This window comes from Watersipora subatra, chromosome 2 (genome assembly GCF_963576615.1).
Source record: "Watersipora subatra chromosome 2, tzWatSuba1.1, whole genome shotgun sequence".
Lineage (NCBI taxonomy): Eukaryota > Metazoa > Bryozoa > Gymnolaemata > Cheilostomatida > Watersiporidae > Watersipora > Watersipora subatra.
The window spans coordinates 16186804-16208519 of record NC_088709.1 but is presented as its reverse complement, the minus strand read 5'-3'; the positions used below and the strand labels follow the sequence as shown (position 1 = coordinate 16208519).

The following is a 21716-nucleotide window of genomic DNA, read 5'->3' as shown; positions in this document are numbered from 1 at the left end:
CAATTGTTACTATTGTAACTGTTGTCATTGTAAGAGCTACAATAGTAAACTATAACAATTGTTACCATTGTAACTGTTACCATTGTAACAGTTACAATGGTAAACTATAACAATTGTTACTATTGTAACAGTTACAATGGTAAACTATAAGCGATTTGTAAGCTTTTTTATTCAAAGTTCTCAGCACTAGTACCCTGATAGTCTGGTGTAGCTTGAGAGAGTGTCATGGGTGCCGATAAAGAACATCAAGAAACATCCGAAACAATGTTAATTTCCGTAGTTTTGACTAGGGCGACTGCCCATAACATACTTCAGTTGTTTCTGTCGAGATTTTTGCAATTAGCTATTTGCTATGATTGCTGGATGTATATTGTCGGCTTACCTTGTTTTCATGACAAGCAATACGCCTGACAATGCCTGGAATTTGCTTCAAGTTCAAACAGATAAACTGCAGGTAGGTGTTCAAGAGTTTAGTTCACAGGTACCAGATAGAGTTTAAAACCGAATATTTTTGGTGACTGACGGAAGGCATGGAGCCTGTGAAGTCTGCCTGTTTTTTAACACTTTTCTCTGCATGGGCTAGTTTAGGACATGTAATATAAACTCTACGTTATAACAAAACATCAATATAGCCCAGAAACTGACAGGTTATCAACAATGTTTGGCGTTTGTATAGTCTCAATATACAAATCCTTGTATAACACAAACATTTCTCAAAACACTATTAGGCTATGGGCCAAGCAGGCAGAAGAGCTCTAGAAATGATGTTCCATTGGCACTCCCTTTCAGTGGCAATTTCTGCAGTGGTTTAGACTAATTTGAGTATGGAGAATTCAAAACCGAAGAGTTGCGGCAGCTGCCATTCCCACTTCTATAAGAAATTTGATAAAAATGATATTTTAGGATTCATCTCTCCTGTAAATAAGATTCCTTCCACAGAAGCGTCAGATTTGCAACTTTTATCATAATTATTTGGCAGTGATTTAGAATGTCAGTGGTAAAAATAAAATTCGTCTTCTATCTACTTTCGAACATTCCATGTCCTACGATTGTTACATGCACATGTAAATTATATATGTACATGTGCAGTATATGTACATGTGTATATAATTGTATGGTTTAATAGCTTTATTTCACAAAAATAATTCAAAACACTATAATTATGTTTTATAACTTGAAACTGAGGAGTCATCAAAAATAATAAGAACGCTGCAAGCAGTATGAACAGGTGATTATTATTAGCATTATTATTAGTAGTAGTATTAGTAGCTAGTATCAAGTCTTACAAACTGAGCTGGGATATTTCAAAATATCGCGTATCTTAATTATTTGTTTAATATGTTGAGTTCTTAGTCATTGTCCTCACCATCGACATCCTCTGCTACTCTCGCTTCAGTTTTTGTCTTAGTGCACACATGTACAAAGCTCTGTGTGAGGTAGCTTTGCCATGATACTGGCACATCAGTTCCCTCGGCACCTGGATCTTTGACACTCCCATAAAACTGCTTGTAGAATATCAGGTGAGGCGATGATTCTGGTATGACACTTACTGCATAGTCATCGTTTTTCTTACCCACTATCCTCCGATGTAAAGAAGGAAATGGTGCATTGACGTTCTTTTACTTAAAATCAGATAGTCAGCAGGTCAGATAGTCAGCAGGTGAGTGTCTAAGAGGCTGGATCACAGAAACCGGATGGAGTTTTAAAACCAAGATTTTCAGCAACCTGACAGAAGGCACAAAACATATGGGTTTGAAATCGGTCAAAAAATGTGGAAATACAGACCATTTATGCACTCGCTCGCATGTGCACAGACACTATGTGGCATTCATTAATATAGAATATACTTGTAGATATGTTTGTATGGGCATTGCCGATTATTTATATATATATATATATATATATATATATATATATATATATATATATATATATATACATTTCTCAAAGTATGTCTGTGGATCTGTCATTCAGGCTATAGTGCACGCTGATTATTTTACCAAGGCGGCCACATGGTACGATGCCCCATGTTAAGAAATATTTTTCGCGTGGCTCGATTGCTACATCTGTGATCAAGGCCAATTCATCTCAAGCAGACAATTATATTGTCTCCATATCGTTGTATTCAAAGTTTTGATGGATAGCTACTAGTGGAACAGTCACCGTTTTTATACACAAACACTTCTATGCGAGAATTGTCCCACGACCAAACACGAGCGAAGCGATTGTTTGGGAGCTTTATGATAAATGCATATGTGCACACAACTCATTAAAATTATTCATGAACGGCCGTCCCAAACCCTTGTGCCCAAATCTCATCAACAAATTTAAACATTTTTCAATGGAGTCGTTTAAGTATAATGATAATGTGTAATAATGATACAAAACACATATAAACCTATTTAAATATGTTACCAAGTCTTTGAAATTTGTAGACAATATCCTAAAACTAACCCATCTGATCGGATTATACATAAATAGACAGATTAATTTGGCCTAAAATCGCCATTAAAACTTGACAAGCCTTTTTTAATCAAAATTAAGACCGGCCAACGAAGCGCTGAGAAGGCCGTGAGAAAGAGAGTAGAACCATTAAGTCGTGCACATTTCACGAGAGAAACGTGCACATCTCACCAGTCTATGGCATTGATCAATGGCCGAAGGTTTATGTAATTAATGTAGAAATACTGAAAAGTAATCGTTTCTTTTTTGCCGATTTCAAAGTAACTGACATTAGGACACTTATAATGAGTACTTAAGTATTCCAACTGCTGTCCAAAGCAGTGAAAGTAAAGGAAATGACGATGATATTTTTCTAACATGTTTTATAAGATTATTACAATATTAATTATAAGAATAGTTATTCGATTTTATGAGATTATTATAAGAATTTAATTATAAGAATAATCATTTGAATTTACAAGATCGAAGTATATAGTGACTGATGGTGTGCAATATGTTACTTTTATTCTTTTTCTAAAGATTTTGTTGATGATACTACGCCTGTGCCCAATATCGCGGTACTGCCAAGCCATTTTTACTATCTGCAAAATTAAGTTATAGGTCTACACTTTCTTATAGATATACAGCTATTTCTATACAACTAACTAAAATCTGTTTAGCTTTTTAAATTCAACATAATTTTTTGCATATAAATACAAAAATCTAGATAAAAATCACAATTTTTTGATATTGATTGCTATGACGTTTTGAAATGTAAACAAAATTGTGCATTGGTTTTCGTTTCCCACACTTTAACACCAGTTTTCTCAAAACTATGTTTTCGCACTAATAGTAAACATGCATTCAGTTTATTGACCATAAAATCTGCTGTGATTAAGCTGGAATCAAATTCTTTTTGCAAAATAACTGAGAATTTTGTCCTTCGGCTAGTTTAGATAAATCTAAATCTCACACTCCTGACTTACCATGGTTTCTGTGATCATGACCCATTTCTTCACTTTGGTTACAAATCGCTGTCAAAACCATTCCGCTTTCAACACAACCAACTTTCAAACTGTGTATATTACACAGCAGCTTGCCATTTTACTTCTAATATTGCATTTCTCCTATTTCAGGGGAGAGATACAAACATATAATCTTTTTCTTTGATTATTGCTGTTTGTTGTACATAATAACACCCAGTACATTACAGCTACCATTGCAGCTACCATTGCAGTTCTCCTATTGCACTGCAGTGCCAGTTGACTGCTAATATTGCATTTCTCAACAAGCAGTACCCTTTCTTTTTTCCAATATCACTTTGGTCGTGGGCTGTATGACAGGGAAATTTCTAGTTATTATTAATTCTACATATTTAGGATATTCATTTTGTTTTCTCAATTCATACTAATTGTATCATTACCAAATCATCATTTATTATAATCGTAGCGAAACCCACTTATTGTAGCTATTGCTTGCTAATTATTTCACATTTATTCCTAAACCTTTTTATAGTCGTTTCATTTTTTAATTTTATTTGATCTGCATGAAACATTTTCCTTATAATATGAAGTTTAAAAGTTGTTTGACAAAGTTTGAAAACCTTTACAATTGTTTATATTTTCTATCGTAATTTATTTCAATTACACAAAACACTTTTCTCATGATATGTAATTGGAAAGTTAGAACGGTAAGTGTTGTTAAATATTCAGTTATATATATTGTTATTGGTAAATATTGTTATATATCCAGTACAAATCAGTTTTCTGTTTAAAGACTTTTATTACCCGAGCAATGCCGGGTAGCACAGCTATTATTAAAAAAATTCAGCACATTTTTATGTTACTTTTTACTGCAACATTGAACACACTTGAAAATTCAGGAAAGTAAATACGCCTTATCTACTGCATGTCGCATTATATAATCTAGAAATAATCCATATGACTTTTTATTGATTGATGTTATGCCCAAGTGAAAAGTTTCTAACATACAAAGGAAGCTAGCAAAGAGATGCATAGACTATCACCTTTTCCTGAGCAGGCTTTCTCCTTTCGACAGAAGACAATCATTTATTTGCATGCAAGTTCAAATCATATCAACAAAAATTAAAAATGATAGATTCAACACTATAAAAAGATTGTATATAAAATAATTTTTTAAAAATAAGAGTGTAAAATTTAAAAAATAAATGTTGCTTTGCTGATTTCTTCACTGAGATATGTTTGCAGCTTAGTTGTGCGTATTGTGTTCACAAAGAAAGGGCAGGGCATATTACGAATGGATCGAATATGCCCATGATAACAATTTTATACAAACTCAAAAAGAAATTAAGATTGCTCTAGCAGTTTTGACAAAAAAAGTTCATAAGAGAGCGGGGTAGTGGTACAATACAAGTTTGCTTAGAAACCAGTCAGAGCAACCATTCAAGGAAAATTCGTCTAGTATTTCATGGTTTTCCTTATTCTTATATGATAAATTTAATGTATATTTTTACTGCGATCATCATTCTCAGAGCAAATTTTTAAAACGCTTTGTTTATCACAGTAATTTTAACAGTTAGCTTCGCAATATTAAATGTTGCTGCATTTCATCGTTACTATTTGTTATACAATTTAAATATTTCAATCATTCTTAGTTGTTAGTCCTATTATAATATTAATATTATAGTAGGCTACTGGTAGGACAGATGTAAAAAATTTTGCGACATTCAATACATTTTGTCTACAAAAAAAATGACAATTTAATAAATTTAGCTTTTAAATGATAGAATTACTTTGCCAGAAATTTGCAAGTTGGTATAACAAGGTAAACATTAAAGCACTTATACCATATAAAAGTTAGATTTTTAAAACTGTCATTTTTTGTAGAAGAAATGTATTCAATATCACAAAAAAATTTTTAATGAGGCTAACTGCAAAATGATTACCAAAGCTATTCAAAACTATAAAAAATTAATAAAACTAGTAACTATTGTCAACGCGTTTTGCATGAATTGATTTTTGCATAGGCTATTAATGAGATGGCTAATTTTTACTGAGAATCATCAGCCACAGGTTTGAATTCAGGTGCACTCGAGTAGTGACTCTCTATGAACTCTAAGTCGCCTTTATGGATCGACCTCCAGCCAGCTGGAACTATGAAAACTCATTCTAATCATATTAAAGGTTGTATCTTGAGGATCTTTGTATGGACCTGAAAAGCATCATTCGCTCTCAACAGCGCTGTCGTTCTCAGGGCTGTCCATCTCGCTACAATTTTCTGTATCGCTATTGGCTGACCGTCTCTCAACCTTCTCAAGCGAATCGTTTACATATTTTTCAAGGTTACCAGCTACCCTCGTGCTGTGGTCCTTTTGCAGAAGTGTGCAGTAGTCAAGCATACTCTCGCCCATCGTTGCTTTTTCTTCTAGTTTTCTTTTTGTGAGCCTGATTGTTCTACTCAATTCCTCTAAAATTTGTTTTAAATGAATGAAATTCATAAAATCAATCACAAATCTCATGCTTTGCTCATAAACAGAAGTGCGGAAGACAATTTTTTAGTATTGCAGTTCTAAAAAACAGATAGTATTTATATAAGCATACAGGTAATCAAGCTAAGTAGTCTGGCTATATACTGCACATTAGAATTCTGTAAATGGTTCATGTAGGAGTTGTCCTCATCTGTGTGAATTAATTTGTCAAAACTTGCTGTAACCTATCTTTAACCACAAATGCTCCACACATAAAAGTAACATACAGTATGGTGTGGTTCAACACAGCATAACAGATGTAGTACACCAGGCTTGGTATATACAGTAAATCTTGTGTGTAAAACCTACATCCTGGCAGTACTACGTCATATAGTACAAAATACCCCAAGATTTTACTGAAAAACCCACGATGGGCTACTCCTAGTTGGTGTCACATGGTAGCACTAGAGGGTGGTGATAGATAGATTTCTTACCCGACCAACCACTACAGCAGTATGAAAATGAAAGCATATCTTGATAAGTTCTCACCCGCTGTAAAACATTCTCAGACTGCGGCGTTCATTGTCTAGAATGAACGCTGAAAGGAAAGCGTTCACATATGGCGATATAGTGTGAACCAGTCTTAGAGGAGCATACAGTGTACATACAGTGTACATACAGTGTACATACAGTGTACATACAGTGTACATGCAGTGTACATGCAGTGTACATGCAGTGTACATACAGTGTACATACAAACTAGAAATGGCGCAAACCTCGTTAACATCTAATGTTTCAAAGCAAAGACACTTACAACTGAACACCTCGTGGGATATGCTATTTGCTATTACACAATGCTGAGGGCGTATGACTGTTGGTTGACAAATTTTAATAGAAAGTTTTTCATGTCGATGCTTAGGCTTTATTTCCAGTTAATTTACCAACAAATCAAACTATTCCATTCCATTCTTGAGCCCGCAATGATCAGCATAGTTCAGGAGCCTCTGGAGTACTGTCTCAAGCTTCTCTTAGGTTGATAAGGAGCTTCTCAGCAAAGCAGGAAAGGTAAGTGGAGCTTTTGGTAAGATTCAACTTAGGCTATGGAACAACTAGAATGTTTCTATGAAGGCCCAATGTCAAGTTTACAGAGCAGCGGTGCTGTCTACTCTACTATTTGGGTCTTAAAGCTGTGCTATATACATAGCCCAAGTCAAGAAACTACACGCATGCACAAGACGGCTAATGGACTTAACGAGAATCAAGCGGTATGACAAAAGAAAACCTTAGCTAGTTCACATGCATAAGATGGAAGAGGACTGACTCCCTAGAAAGTTGCTATACTCACAGCTACTTGATTACAGCAATGCTGATCACCAAGGACAGCTTAGACTAAGCATTAAAGATGCTGCCAAACAGCATTTGAAGTGGAGGAAAATCCATTTCAGTTCCCGGCAGACGAACAGCTAACGGAGCATCATTGAGAACCGCCATGAAGCCAAAACCAGAGTACAGTCTTAGTCAAATCGAGAAAGAAAAAGAGAGATACAAAAATTGTACTATTTATACAGGTAAGTGTAGTGTGCTTTGTTTTGGGATACGACATGAGGCCTTGACAACACAGTCTTATTTAAAGATGATATTACCCTTGACAGGTAAGTGAAGGATAAGGCCCTAACAATGCTAATACTCGCTGTTGATAAGCAATGCTAGCTAGCATGCTAGTTATCAATAGTTAGCAATGCTAGTTAGCAATGCTAGTTAGCAATGCTAGTTAGCAATGCAAGTTAGCAATGCTAGTTAGCAATGCTAGTTAGCAATGCTAGTTAGCAATGCTAGTTAGCAATGCTAGTTAGCAATGTTCGTTAGCAATGTTCGTTAGCAATGCAAGTTAGCAATGCTAGTTAGCAATAGTGAGCAATGCTAGTTAGCAATGCTAGTTAGCAATGCAAGTTAGCAATGCTAGTTAGCAATGCTAGTTAGCAATGCAAGTTAGCAATGCTAGTTAGCAATGCTAGTTAGCAATGCTAGTTAGCAATGTTCGTTAGCAATGTTCGTTAGCAATGCAAGTTAGCAATGCTAGTTAGCAATGCTAGTTAGCAATGCAAGTTAGCAATGCTAGTTAGCAATGCTAGTTAGCAATGCTAGTTAGCAATGCTAGTTAGCAATGTTCGTTAGCAATGTTCGTTAGCAATGCAAGTTAGCAATGCTAGTTAGCAATAGTGAGCAATGCTAGTTAGCAATGCTAGTTAGCAATGCAAGTTAGCAATGCTAGTTAGCAATGCTAGTTAGCAATGCAAGTTAGCAATGCTAGTTAGCAATGCTAGTTAGCAATGCTAGTTAGCAATGCTAGTTAGCAATGTTCGTTAGCAATGTTCATTAGCAATGCAAGTTAGCAATGCTAGTTAGCAATAGTGAGCAATGCTAGTTAGCAATGCTTGTTAGCAATGCTAGTAAGCTACGCTAGTTATAAATGATAGTTAGCAATGCTAGTTAAGAATGTTAGTTAGTTGTTTACGCTGACACACTTTAGGTATCATTCAATCTAGCTGAGAGAATATTAAGTGAAATAAATATGTAGTCATAAAATCGTCTTGTCAGTCAATTTTGAAGCACTTGAAAGCCAAATTGAAAGCGATTTTTTCTGGTCATTTAATATTTTGCCTCATTGAGGCATTCAAAACCTGTCAAACTTGGTCTTCAATGCAAACATGATTTTCAACAATTTTGATTAAAATACACTCTGATTGTTTGTGTTCAAATGCAAATTTTGAAATTACTTTCATAGTGTTCATATTTATTCAACTTTACAGAGGAATGCACAATGTCTATAAAAGAATACCTACCTCTTTCCTTCTCTAAGCCATCGAAAATGATCTTGTTTGCTTCATGGTTTGCACTTCGTTTCAATCGGCTCTGTCTGAAATACCCATAAAAATACAATATATAGCACGCATGCGATTAAATTAAAAAAAACAACCTAAAAACTTTTACAACATTAATTGCAGTTCTAAAATACTAAAGTTTATTCAAAGATATTTATTTGTTGAAGCTCAAACTTGGTCTTAGTGTCTGCTATTGAAAAATTGTTGAAACTGCTTTTATATATTTTGCAACAAAGGTTACACACAATTAGCTACGGTTAATAAAAGCAAAAAAACACTGTTCAGTTAAAAAGTTTTAAACAAACTTTTTATTGTGAACTGAAAAGTTCTATACTACCTTACTGGGAAGTATATTGTAAATTTCCAACGATGAATTAAATTTGTAGAGGTTATGTAATTGTGTTAAAATCCTACCACATGCGTGTTATGTTATGCATTTTGAAGAATGGTTTCGTGTTCTATTCACTGTAGCTAAACATTGATTTGTTAGAGTGAATAGCAAATAAATCAAAACATAATGGCGCTATGGCGTCGTTAATATGACACCAATGGCTTGTATTTTTGTGTTAGCTGTGTAACAAAACATTGTTTTATTAAGCCATTAGTACTGAAATACCAGTTGTAACCTACTGTACTCTTTGGAAACAAATAGAAAAAAGTTTTCTCCCCTCATAATATAAATAAAGAGAAGTTGTCTTCCCTCATAATTCATTCAAACTTGCCGATCTTAACATTATTTTTGCCATACTCTGTTCCACTTTTATTCAATTCTAACTTTGAGAAATAAACATTGTAAACATATCAAAACGGCAGAAATGAAATAAACATTGTATTTGTTGATAACATCAACAAACAACATCAAATAAATTTGAAACACTACCTGCTCACTGAGTGAGATCGGGGCCAAACTTGCATTTAAACCCGCCCTGTTACCCTTACTGGTTTCAAAATTTGTTTTCTGAAAATATTTTGAGAAGGCTTTATGCAGACTACTACCCTGGCAATACAGTGCGCTGTAAGAGATCAGCATGTGTAATAGCTATGTGTACAATTATTCCGCACTGCAGCAAGGTAGTAGAGTGGTGCAGTTGGAAGTCTGCCTGGCTGATTATTTGAGTTTGATTCGAGTTTGATTACACAAGTGATTGCATCACTTGTGTGATGCATTATTTTTTTTAACCTCTAAGCATGGCTTCAGACAGGCATACGGACACTAAGTTCACACGGACACACAGACATACATACTACAATAAGTTATGTGTCGGCCTATCGTACAGGTACTCTAAACGTTTATCTAGCAACTTCCTTTGTTCGATTCTACCTTCAGGACTGACAGAAGAACACCTTTGACTCTGACCTTTGACAATTGGACTAAACATTGACCCTTGAGTTCTGAGCAATCACTAGTAATGAAAATCACCGCGCTAGAAAAATGCATATTATGAACTTGCCCAACTAGCGTTTTGGCTGAGTTACACTTTTTTAATTATTTATAATTGAAAGATGAACTTTTTAATAATTTTTTATTGGAACTGTTTGTTTTCAAACTCATCCATTATTGTTATTATTATTATTATTGTTGTAAAAGTTTTTCTTCACAGTTGTGTGGTGGTAGGTGACTGGTTTTAGTCCGTGTTGAGTCCGGGTCTTAACAAAAGGCCAAAGGCCAATAATAATAATAATAACTATTATTATTATTAACCACTTATGCATAAAATGAAACTAGTTAATAGTGATTGACTACACACTATGGTATGTACTGCTACAGAAAGCTCAATTCTACAATCTACATAAAAATAAATCGGTATCTTTCTACGTTTGTATGTTGAATACCAAACGACATGATATCCAATCTTGTTTTAAGTTATGCCATCATATTGTTTCATGAGTTTCTAGTATAACTACTGCAACTTAATAAATCTAACTCGATGGCCTGTTGTACTTGGCCTTTTATGCTTAGACAAATATGCTTTGACAGAAGCCATAGTAATATACAGCAGCTGTAAATAAAAAGGTACAATATGTAGTTAAAGAGAACACTGAGAAGTCTATTAGACTTCACCGTTCCTTCGACATTGTTCAATGAAGTTCCTGAGCGCTATCATTATGGTCAGTCAAAGCTTATTATATGAGCTTCCTGGCCTCCAAGAAACAAATATGATTTTGGAGCTACACGCTCTTGCAAACTGACAACGCAAGAGCCATTTGATAAACTGTTAAATGGTTTAAGATATAATTTAAAAATCACATCCTCCTGTTCAGCACCTGTGTACTATAAATAACTAGGCTACATTTTATATCTGTAAAGCGGTGGTTTCATTTGCATAGCCAGCGCATCGTTGACGGCTGCAAGACAGAAATGTACTGTTCTGCAGTGAAAACATAAATGGTACGATCTATTAACTTTGAACCCAAGCTGTTTTTATTTGGTATTCTCCTTAAAATGATAATAATAAGTTTTCACACAAACCATTAGTTTTATATGACAAAAACGTTCTTAGCGGTAACAGATACATGAAGACCAATGGTGTCGGTAGACAAGTTTCACTGCATTCTGGATGAACAAGTTTAATAATGGAGTTCAGTAAAGTAATACTTCAACTTACGAGTGCTCCAACGTACGAGAAACTTGAGATACGAACCAGCTTTTAAGCAAGTTTTAGCACTAACATACGAGCCATGTTTGAGATACGAGCGCGTGAGTCAGTTGCCAAGTATGCCAGAGGTGTTTTATGACAACAACATCACTCTGTATTTTTCAACTGCTCAGGTTATACTTTTGTACCGTGTTTATTATGTGCACGATTTTCAGTGCAGAATTATGTGAATTAAAAGTACTGTGCGTAGACCGAAAGTTTGCCAGTAAAATGAAAGATGAAATGCAAAAAAAAAGCAAATGATAACAATTGATGTTAAACAGAAAATTATTGAAAAATATGCGAAATGTGTATGCGTGATTGAGCTAGTTCAGCAATATGACACAAATACATCCACAATTATCAAACAGAAGGGTTATATTCAGGGCATTTATTTAGTTCGCATAAGGACTAACCATAGTTTCTAAACGGCGCAGCGATCTTCACGATCGCTGATGGAGAGACTGCTCAGGCATTGGATAAAAGATAAACAATTGGCCGGTGACAGCGTAACTGAACGATGCTATGTGAAAAGGCCGGTGCTATCTATCAAAACTATAAACATTCGGACAAGTTGGCTAGTGGTCGTGCATTAACCGTTTGTGACGACACCTGTGTTTGTCCTAATCGTAACATGTTGAAAGGGCGACAAAGGCAAACGTCCTCAGATAGGTTTATCTTAAAACGGCCGGCTAGTCGTGAAAGTGAAACAAAGGAAAAGTTAGCTAACCAGCGAGAAACTTCAAACTATGAACGCCGAAGAAATTTTAATTATGTTATGTTAAAAATGAACGTTTGCTTTTAGGTTTGCTGCTAAGTTTGTTTTTTAAGACTGATGAAATCCAAATTTATCAAATTCAACTGTTGTAATGACGGATAACACATATATCTCCCTCCCTGGCAAATGCTAGCGTTAGCTGCTACTGTATGTTTATTTAATTTTACATGTTAATTTATCACATTTCCTTGCATTATTTTTTGTTTGTTGCTTTTTGAAAGCATGTGGTCAGTTAGGACAATAACCAACATGTTCTTTCTGTTACAATATCTTGTTTTGAGTGTTTTATTTGCATTTTTTAGAGTATTGAAACCAATCAATATATCTTTAATTGTTCTATATATAAATAAATTGCACCAACATGCGAGTAAATTGACATACGAGCTCAGTCTCGGAATGCATTAAGCTCGTAAGTCGAAGTATGACTGTACTTTCAAGGTGCCGCTTTACCTTTGTTTGCTTACATGAAGAGCCTTGGAAATCCATGCAATACAATATTGCTGGGGATAAAATAGCACCCTGGGGAAAACTAACCGTTATAGAAATTATATCTGCGATATGATTGGCTAGCTACAAACTGCGGAATGTTTTGAAATTGAAGAGCACTCAAGATAACTAGAAGGCATTTGACCTTATGACTTCCATCTTGACTAAAGAAGTGGCACTAATCATGGCATATCAGAGTACACTATCAGTAAAAGACCTAATCTTGCGATAAAATATTTTAGCTAGCCAGATGGCAATACGGGCAAAAGACGAACAGTGAAAATATATCAGCGACACGATTGGCTAGCTGCTTGCAGAGGACTTTAGACAACCAAATAATGGTGCTTGGTCATGTGACCTTAGGACTTCCTGCTTTTCAGGCTAAATAGTAATTGCAAAATTACCAAAAGAGCGCTTTGAATAGTTTCAAATCAACATGTGGTTCGTATGGGGAGGGGAATCTACACATGCATGCACCGGTCTACACATGAATGCAACGGTCTACACATGAATGCAACTGTCTACACATGAATGCACTGGTCTACACATGAATTCAACGGTCTACACATGAATGCAACGGTCTACACATGCATGCAACGGTCTACACATGAATGCAACTGTCTACACATGAATGCAACGGTCTACACATGAATGCAATGGTCTACACATGCATGCAACGGTCTACACATGAATGCACTGGTCTACACATGAATTCAACGGTCTACACATGAATGCAACGGTCTACACATGAATGCAATGGTCTACACATGAATGCAACAGTCTACACATGAATGCAACGGTCTACACATGAATGCAACGGTCTACACATGAATGCAACTGTCTACACATGAATGCACTGGTCTACACACAAATGCAACGGTCTACACACGAATGCAAGGGTCTACACATGAATGCAACGGTCTACACATGAATGCAACAGTCTACGCATGAATGCATTTACACGTAAAATAGATATACAAATCCCCATCATATTCCAGCATGTTATATTCCAATGAGTAATCTTTCTAAGTTTGCATTTTCTTACTTTGCTAAATGTTTATTTTTTCCAATTAAAGGTTTTGAGGTCATTCATGGTTTGTGTTCTCATTTTTTACATGTCAGTTACAGGTTTTCAATTCATTTCAATTTACGAGACACAAGACACAAACAAGTTGCATACAACCACTACTGATTATTGAAAAAATATTATTGATGGAAGATTGTCAAAGTTGCTATCTAATATCTTCTCTTAGCAAAGAAAGGTATTTTAAACACTATAAATTATGTCAAAGTTGACATATTTGATTTTAGTGGATAACTGTTGCCCCATTTTTATGATTCTTGTATGACATAATTTGAAAAGCATTTCTGTCCGAAATGAAATAATTGCCATAAAAAAATATATATATTTCTCAAAGTCCGTTCGTGTGTCTTCGGAAATCCAGCTATAGATTTTTAAATCTTACAATAAATGTTTTGTACTGAAGAGGATTTGATTTCGGACCAAGCCGTTCACCAGAGTTACACCTAGCCCACTAGACTACGGAAGTCGAATTGCTAGCCTGCTAATTTAAGTCATTATATCAGAGCAATACCTAACTGCTTTACATATGACGCGGGTCATAGCATAACGTCACGAGAAGCTGTTCGCTCACATTATTAAACTGGCTAATAGCAAAACTCTCACTACTTCTCATTGTATATAAGACAAAAAACTTTTCTCATGATATGTAGTTTGAAAGTTAGAATGGCAAATGTTGTTATATGTTAAATACACTTCTATTACGGCGTTCTATACTAGCAACGCCGGGTGGCACAGCTAGCATATATATATATATGTATATATATACATATATACATATATATACATATATACATATATACATATATACATATATACATACATACATATATATATGTATATATATATATATATATATATATATATATATATATATATATATATATATATATATATATATATATATACATATATATATACATATATATATATATACATATATATATATACATATATATATATATATATACAGTCAAACATGGATAACTCGTCTACGGATAGCTCGAACACATGGTTAATTCGAACATTTCCTTTGGTCCGTTCCCACGTAATGATAAATTGCTATAGATAACTCGAACTCAACACTGTTAATTCGAACTGTTTTTTTGCCCAACGGCTACCGAAACGGTTGTTATCGCTTTAGAAAATCACTTTATTCAAAGCCATAGAGGTAAACTTCATCTTTTCGTAATTCATAAGCGTCGTTATTACCACCATCGGCAAAATATTTTTGTCAACGACTTTTCTAAAGGTTTGGTGAAATTTGATTTATACTGCTATACGATGAGTAGCATGGGCTAGCCGGGTCACGTGCGCAAGGATTCTCGCCACGCACATACAAAACAAAAATCGCATATTGTTTTTGTTTTGTATGTGCGTGGCGAAAATCCTTGAGTGCGTGACCCGGCTAGCCCGTGATGAATAGTTTTCCGACGTTGATTCCGTGTTGAATCAACGTCGGAATGTTGAATGTTTAAAACGTCTTAAAAATTGTTGTAATTAAACTTTAACGTTGTCTGAGCTACAAAAAACTATTCATCGTTTGACCTAAACACAGAATACGTGTGTACATTCAATAAGTATCTATTAAAAACGTGAGTGATATAGAATGTACGTAAAACCTCGTAAAACTTCTAATTGAACTGCCTCGGAGTGTTGCTCTTAATGAATCCCAGGTAAAGTAAGATAATCTTTGCATAAACTTCAAGAAAAAACGGCAAAATTGATCGTGGGTAAAACCCCAAAAGAAAAAAATGTCTTTTCTTTTGAGCATTTCAACAACGATCAAGTTTTGCCAATGTCAATCTGAAAAACGTCCTGGCAATAACATCACCTCAAACAACAAACCAATCTCAAGTGATAGAAAAATCTCTATACTTTTTCATAAAAACGTTTTAAACTTTACATTAGAAGCATTTAATTTGAAACAAGCCATTTGTGCTTTTGATTTATATTATAGTTTGTATATGTACATGTATCTACTAATAAATAAGTAAATATATAGACTTGTGACAGTGCTCTGATAACTTGAACGCTCTGATAATTCGAACAGTTTTGCTCGGTCCCTTGAAGTTCGAGTTATCCATGTTTGACTGTATATATATATATATATATATATATATATATATATATGCTGCCAGGTTTTAGTGAATTGTCACAAAACATGGGCTATAATATTAATTGATGATATAAAACACACACACATACGCATGGAGATATGCCAAACACAAACCAGTGCACTCATGTGGTCATTATTGCAATAATATTTACAAACTTTGATCAGACAAACATTGCCAGACACTGGAATGATCACACTTGTTGCCTAATTTAATGTAAACTCCTACTATCTGTTTTTGGTTTGAGTACTCTGTGTGACGGGAGTATAAGTAGGTAGTAGGTATACCAAAGTATTCTATGTATCACCAGTGTATGTAGGTGCACCTAAGTATTCCATGTAATACCAGTGTGAGTAGGTATACCTAAGTATTCCATGTAACACCAGTGTAAGTAGGTACACCAAAGTATTCTATGTATCACCAGTGTATGTAGGTACACCTAAGTATTCCATGTAACACCAGTGTAAGTAGGTATACCTAAGTATTCCATGTAACACCAGTGTAAGTAGGTATACTGAAGTATTCTATGTAACACCAGTGTATGTACGTACACCTAAGTATTCCATGTAACACCAGTGTAAGTAGGTATACCTACATGTAAGTATTTTATGTAACACCAGTGTAAGTAGGTACACTTAAGTATTCCATAGAACACCAGTGTAAAGATATGGCCACACGTAATGATTTTTTGTTCATTCTGTCTAAAATCACGAAATGAACGAAAAACACAAAATTACTCGGCCGAAATTGACAAAATTGTCTGAGCTGTGCATGCACACCGAAATCGTCGACGAAACGCTTTTAATTGGCTAAACAAATTATTAGCGAGCACGATTCTAGTAGCTTTTACAATTTATATAGTCCAAGACAGGTATTATGACACACAATAAAAGTACCAGTGCAATTCTACATAGTATATATGATGCAACTGCCTAGATTGCGCTTTTGTTGATTCTTTATCGTTCCGACACTATGGCTAGGAATCATTCTTTTTTAATAATAACAATTTCTTTTTAGCAGCGAAAGTTCCGTTGTAGAAAAAGTTGCCATCTTTAGCGCAATCAAGTCAGTTACATCGTATTTACTATGGCAAATTGCGTTAGTATTTTCTTGCGTGTCGCATTATGCGCTTCGGACTACATAAATTGCAAAAGCTTTTAGAATCGTGATCGCTAATAATTTGTTTAGACAATTGAAAGCGTTTCATCGACGATTTTGGTGTGCATGCACAGCTCAGATATTTCTGTGAATTTCGGCTGAATAATTCTGTGTCTTTCGTTCATCTCGTGATTTCGGTCAAAATGAAAGAAAAAATCGTTACATGTGGCCGTACTTTTAGTAGGCTAGCTAGTATCGAGTGAGGTCGAATGTTATCTCTGATAGTCTGGGTCTGAATCACACTATCAAAGCAAACAATTGGTGGTACACTATAGATAAAAGGACCAGCCGTGCCATGTGTACCGACTGTTCCACATTTGATAAGCTGGCGACTGTTCCACATTTGATAAGCTGGCGACTGTTCCACATTTGATAAGCTGGCGTCCTAGTTTTCTACACAAACTGTTGGCAATGTGCCCAAACCTTTTGCCAAGATCAGCCCGAGGGCAGTTCTAATTGTTTTGATACATGCATGAATGCTTTGCAGGGTCTCCCTAAAGGTGCTCTCGGGTCCCCAGACTTAGTTATGTACTACTATATGATGTACATGTGTTATCTTCAGCTTTCAATCATGTATCTCTCTTAATTATAGAAAAAATCAGGGCGTTCTGTTGCTTTGACGCAAAATACATGAGGTTAACCTTAAAAGTTGGCTTGCAACAAAATTCACATTACAGTTATTTGGTATCAAAAGATTCACCATGTCTTACACTGTTGTGTTGTAGCCTGTAGGTGGAAAATATGTGGAAATGTGATTACAAGCTTTTAAAAGCTCAAAAACGAACAGCTGATCGCAGCCATCACAAAACCGCCGTAGATTAGAATCTCTTTCCAAAACGGCTCAAATGGGACGTAGTTGTACAAGATGGCTTCTGTTTACACTTTCACGCAACCTCATTTGTCGAAACATTTTCCCAAATATACTTCACACATCCAATAAAACCAAATATATCATTCTTATGCGTCTATTTTATCGTCATTGTAATGCTGTCACTTTCAGCACTGATATCTTATAACCTACCGTAAAAATTCGTTAAATTTTTTAACCTTAGCTCGAAGGAGTACATATCATTGTCTGATAAACATGCCGAGCTTGTTAGTCACCTGTGATAATCGAATAATGCTGCATAAATTATTCGTGAAGTATGGGTCACATGATCAGATTTACACTGGACGATTAAACCAGTCTGAAACAAAACTGTAAAGTAGCGAGCATCTATATTTGATACGGGGTCTTCGGTAAAACCCGAAGCATTTGTCATAAACTAGTGCTTCGAGAAGTTTTATATTGAGCCTTTTATTGGCCTTTCAATTCACGTGAGAACATCACGTGACAAAACAATAATCAAATGTAATGACAACGTCAGAGAAATAAACTGATTCCAATCTATGGCGGTTTCGTGATGGCTGCGATCAACTGTTCGTTTTTGAGCTTTGAAGAGCTTTTAATCACATTCCCACCTATGTTGCACTTACAACACAACAGAGTAATACATGGCAAATCTTTTCATACCAAGTAACTGTAATGTAAACTTTTTGCAAGTCAACCTTTCAGTGATATTTATTGCTTACAATTAACTCGGGATGATATTATAGCCTGTGCCATGTGTTGCAATTTATTGGAGCTTTCAATTTTTTATTTCTTTCTAAAATTGAAGGCATAGTTTTATTTTATAACTACATTTAACAATGTTGCATAAAAGCCGTTGCACTCATTCATGTTCTGCCACAGTCTGCAGCCAAACTTTTTTATGTGCAATAGAAGAGGAGTTATGAGCGTCAATTCATTGTAAGCCGAGTTTAGATAACCGCAATGATGCTATCAAATAATATGCTATAATTCTGAAAATTTGATAAACTATGTAATAGTTTATCAAATGCTGACGTTGCTCAATAACAAAGTCAGATAGGCATCTATTACAGCAAACAAATGCTTGTTTTCCGAAACAAAATTAAAACCTTTAGCCTTAGATCTACATATACAGCTAGTGATTCTTGGTTACGATATTCAAATGCTTGGCTAGCAAGCACTTTTGGTGAATTCCAAAAGGTTCTCATGAACTTCTCTATACTCTATAGTCTAATCAATAGAATGATTAACTACTGTGTTGAATGCATGTTATAGAAGAAAGCAGGTAGAAGGCAACTCCAGGTTGATGGATATGTGTAGGCCTAAGTGCTTGCTTATTGGGCATCCACATTCTAAAGTAGATACCGTATAACCTCTATAGAGGAAGGGTTGAAAAATAGAGTGCCATGGCGTTCAATTATAGGTTTTACGGTATTTTAGATGGTTTATCACAAAATCTTAATGGGCACTCAATGATAACCATTGAGTACACTGATGTTAACGAGTTAATCAACACGCTTTGTTAACCAAGTTAAACTTTAGACGTTCTGCTTACCTTGATATTAGCATCTTTTTTGTCCTCGGCATGTCAGGGTGCTTATCTCCACTAATTGGTTTCATTAGCTCGGATTTCACTCGCTGGATTTTTCTGCCTAGTGTCATGAGCTTGGCCGGGTTCGGTGTAATGTCATTCCCCTCCCCAATTCGGTATTTGGCTGCGATGTTGCTGTTGCTTCTGTGTAGAGGTTCAAAAGCGGGGTCAATGAATGTTAGAGGTTTGTGGCCATTTATCTGCTGATTTACAAACCTCGTACTTGGCTCCTGACTGCGTTTGTAAAGTGAGTTGGATTTCCAGAAGCTGTTGTTAGATATCTGGCTTGACACATCTCTTAGATCTGGCCTGTCATCAGATGCTGCTTTCTCTATGGTTGTAGGCAGCATCAACTCGTCTTCGAAAAAAAATTGTGCAACAGTAGTACAAGAGAATTTTACAAGTTTTGACAGGGGATTATCTTTAGCTGTTGTATTTCCATTAGTATGCCTTATGCAAAAATGCATTTACACGTAATTGAACGAAATTGTTTAGCAAAACTGTGCTACAAGAAATTGATTTGCTGGCAAACCACTCAAGTTCTGATCACTATTAAAAGTGCATTCCTTAACTAAGGTTTGAAACATGGTTATACCATTAAAAAACATGAACGATGATCATGGAAAGCCTTTCCTTATAAAATTCAAGCATGCACATTCTAGTTTTTCTCAGTAGGTTTTGTGCCGCAAACTTATTTCAAAATTATTGTCTGACCCGTGAGTTGTTTCAGTTTATTACATAGAATATACAAATTAAAAGAAAAAATTTAAAACTAAAATTTAAAAATTCAAGAAATTCAATTAAAAATTGTGTAGAAATTGAAAATTGAAAACTAAAACTTGAAAACTAAAAACTGAAAAAATTAAACTCGAAAGTAAAAACTTAATTAAAATTTCTTGGAAATTAATTTAAATTAAATTAATTTTTTTAGCATTATTGACAAATTGTATTTAGAGTTGTCTAAAAGGGCAGGTATTAGGTTGTTTTGTTATTTGATTATCAAGAGTTTTTCGTAAAAGCTTTGTGGCAGACCACTTCCTTAATTTTTCATATTCAATGTTACCTCTCAGCCGTTTGCTTCAATGATACAAGTCAGTTTAGCCCTGTCCGCTACATGCCCATAAATAATTTTGATTCGAAACTATGTAGTCAAATCTAATTAAAACAACTTGTAAATTATTTATTTCTCAAGTCAACTATTTACAAATCAATTTTTTTCATCAACTAGTTTAGTTTTTAAAGTTTACGCATTCTATTAGTAAGGTAATTCTTATGAAAAGCAGTATTATTAGTATTATATTATTATTATTACGGGTTGATTTTTCTCAGCTTCTTGTCTGGTAGTATACTGGTAACTGGTAAGGTCTCCCTTTTCTCAGCTTCTTGTCTGGTAGTATACTGGTAACCGGTAAGGTCTCCCTTTTCTCAGCTTCTTGTCTGGTAGTATACTGGTAACCAGTAAGGTCTCCCTTTTCTCAGCTTCTTGTCTGGTAGTATACTGGTAACCGGTAAGGTCTCCCTTTTCTCAGCTTCTTGTCTGGTAGTATACTGGTAACCGGTAAGGTCTCCCTTTTCTCAGCTTCTTGTCTGGTAGTATACTGGTAACCGGTAAGGTCTCCCTTTTCTCAGCTTCTTGTCTGGTAGTATACTGGTAACCGGTAAGGTCTCCCTTTTCTCAGCTTCTTGTCTGGTAGTATACTGGTAACCGGTAAGGTCTCCCTTTTCTCAGCTTCTTGTCTGGTAGTATACTGGTAACCGGTAAGGTCTCCCTTTTCTCAGCTTCTTGTCTGGTAGTATACTGGTAACCGGTAAGGTCTCCCTTTTCTCAGCTTCTTGTCTGGTAGTATACTGGTAACCGGTAAGGTCTCCCTTTTCTCAGCTTCTTGTCTGGTAGTATACTGGTAACCGGTAAGGTCTCCCTTTTCTCAGCTTCTTGTCTGGTAGGATACTGGTAACCGGTAAGGTCTCCCTTTTCTCAGCTTCTTGTCTGGTAGTATACTGGTAACCGGTAAGGTCTCCCTTTTCTCAGCTTCTTGTCTGGTAGTATACTGGTAACCGGTAAGGTCTCCCTTTTCTCAGCTTCTTGTCTGGTAGTATACTGGTAACCGGTAAGGTCTCCCTTTTCTCAGCTTCTTGTCTGGTAGTATACTGGTAACCGGTAAGGTCTCCCTTTTCTCAGCTTCTTGTCTGGTAGTATACTGGTAACCGGTAAGGTCTCCCTTTTCTCAGATATTCGATACTTTTCGT

At 35.4% G+C, this 21716-nt stretch overlaps 1 protein-coding gene across 1 annotated transcript in view; it reads right to left on the bottom strand.

Moving 5' to 3' along the window:
• Nucleotides 1–4497: 4497 nt before the first annotated feature.
• LOC137387997 (CREB3 regulatory factor-like) overlaps nt 4498–21716 on the bottom strand; it is a 29140-nt gene continuing 11921 nt past the window's right edge. Inside the window, exons 3-5 of the mRNA XM_068074515.1 lie at nt 19434–19827; nt 8734–8807; nt 4498–5889 (exon numbers count right to left, since the gene is read on the bottom strand). Of these exons, the coding sequence (XP_067930616.1) occupies nt 5645–5889; nt 8734–8807; nt 19434–19827 (713 nt within the window). The 3' untranslated portion in view covers nt 4498–5644. The remainder of the gene's footprint in view (nt 5890–8733; nt 8808–19433; nt 19828–21716) is intronic.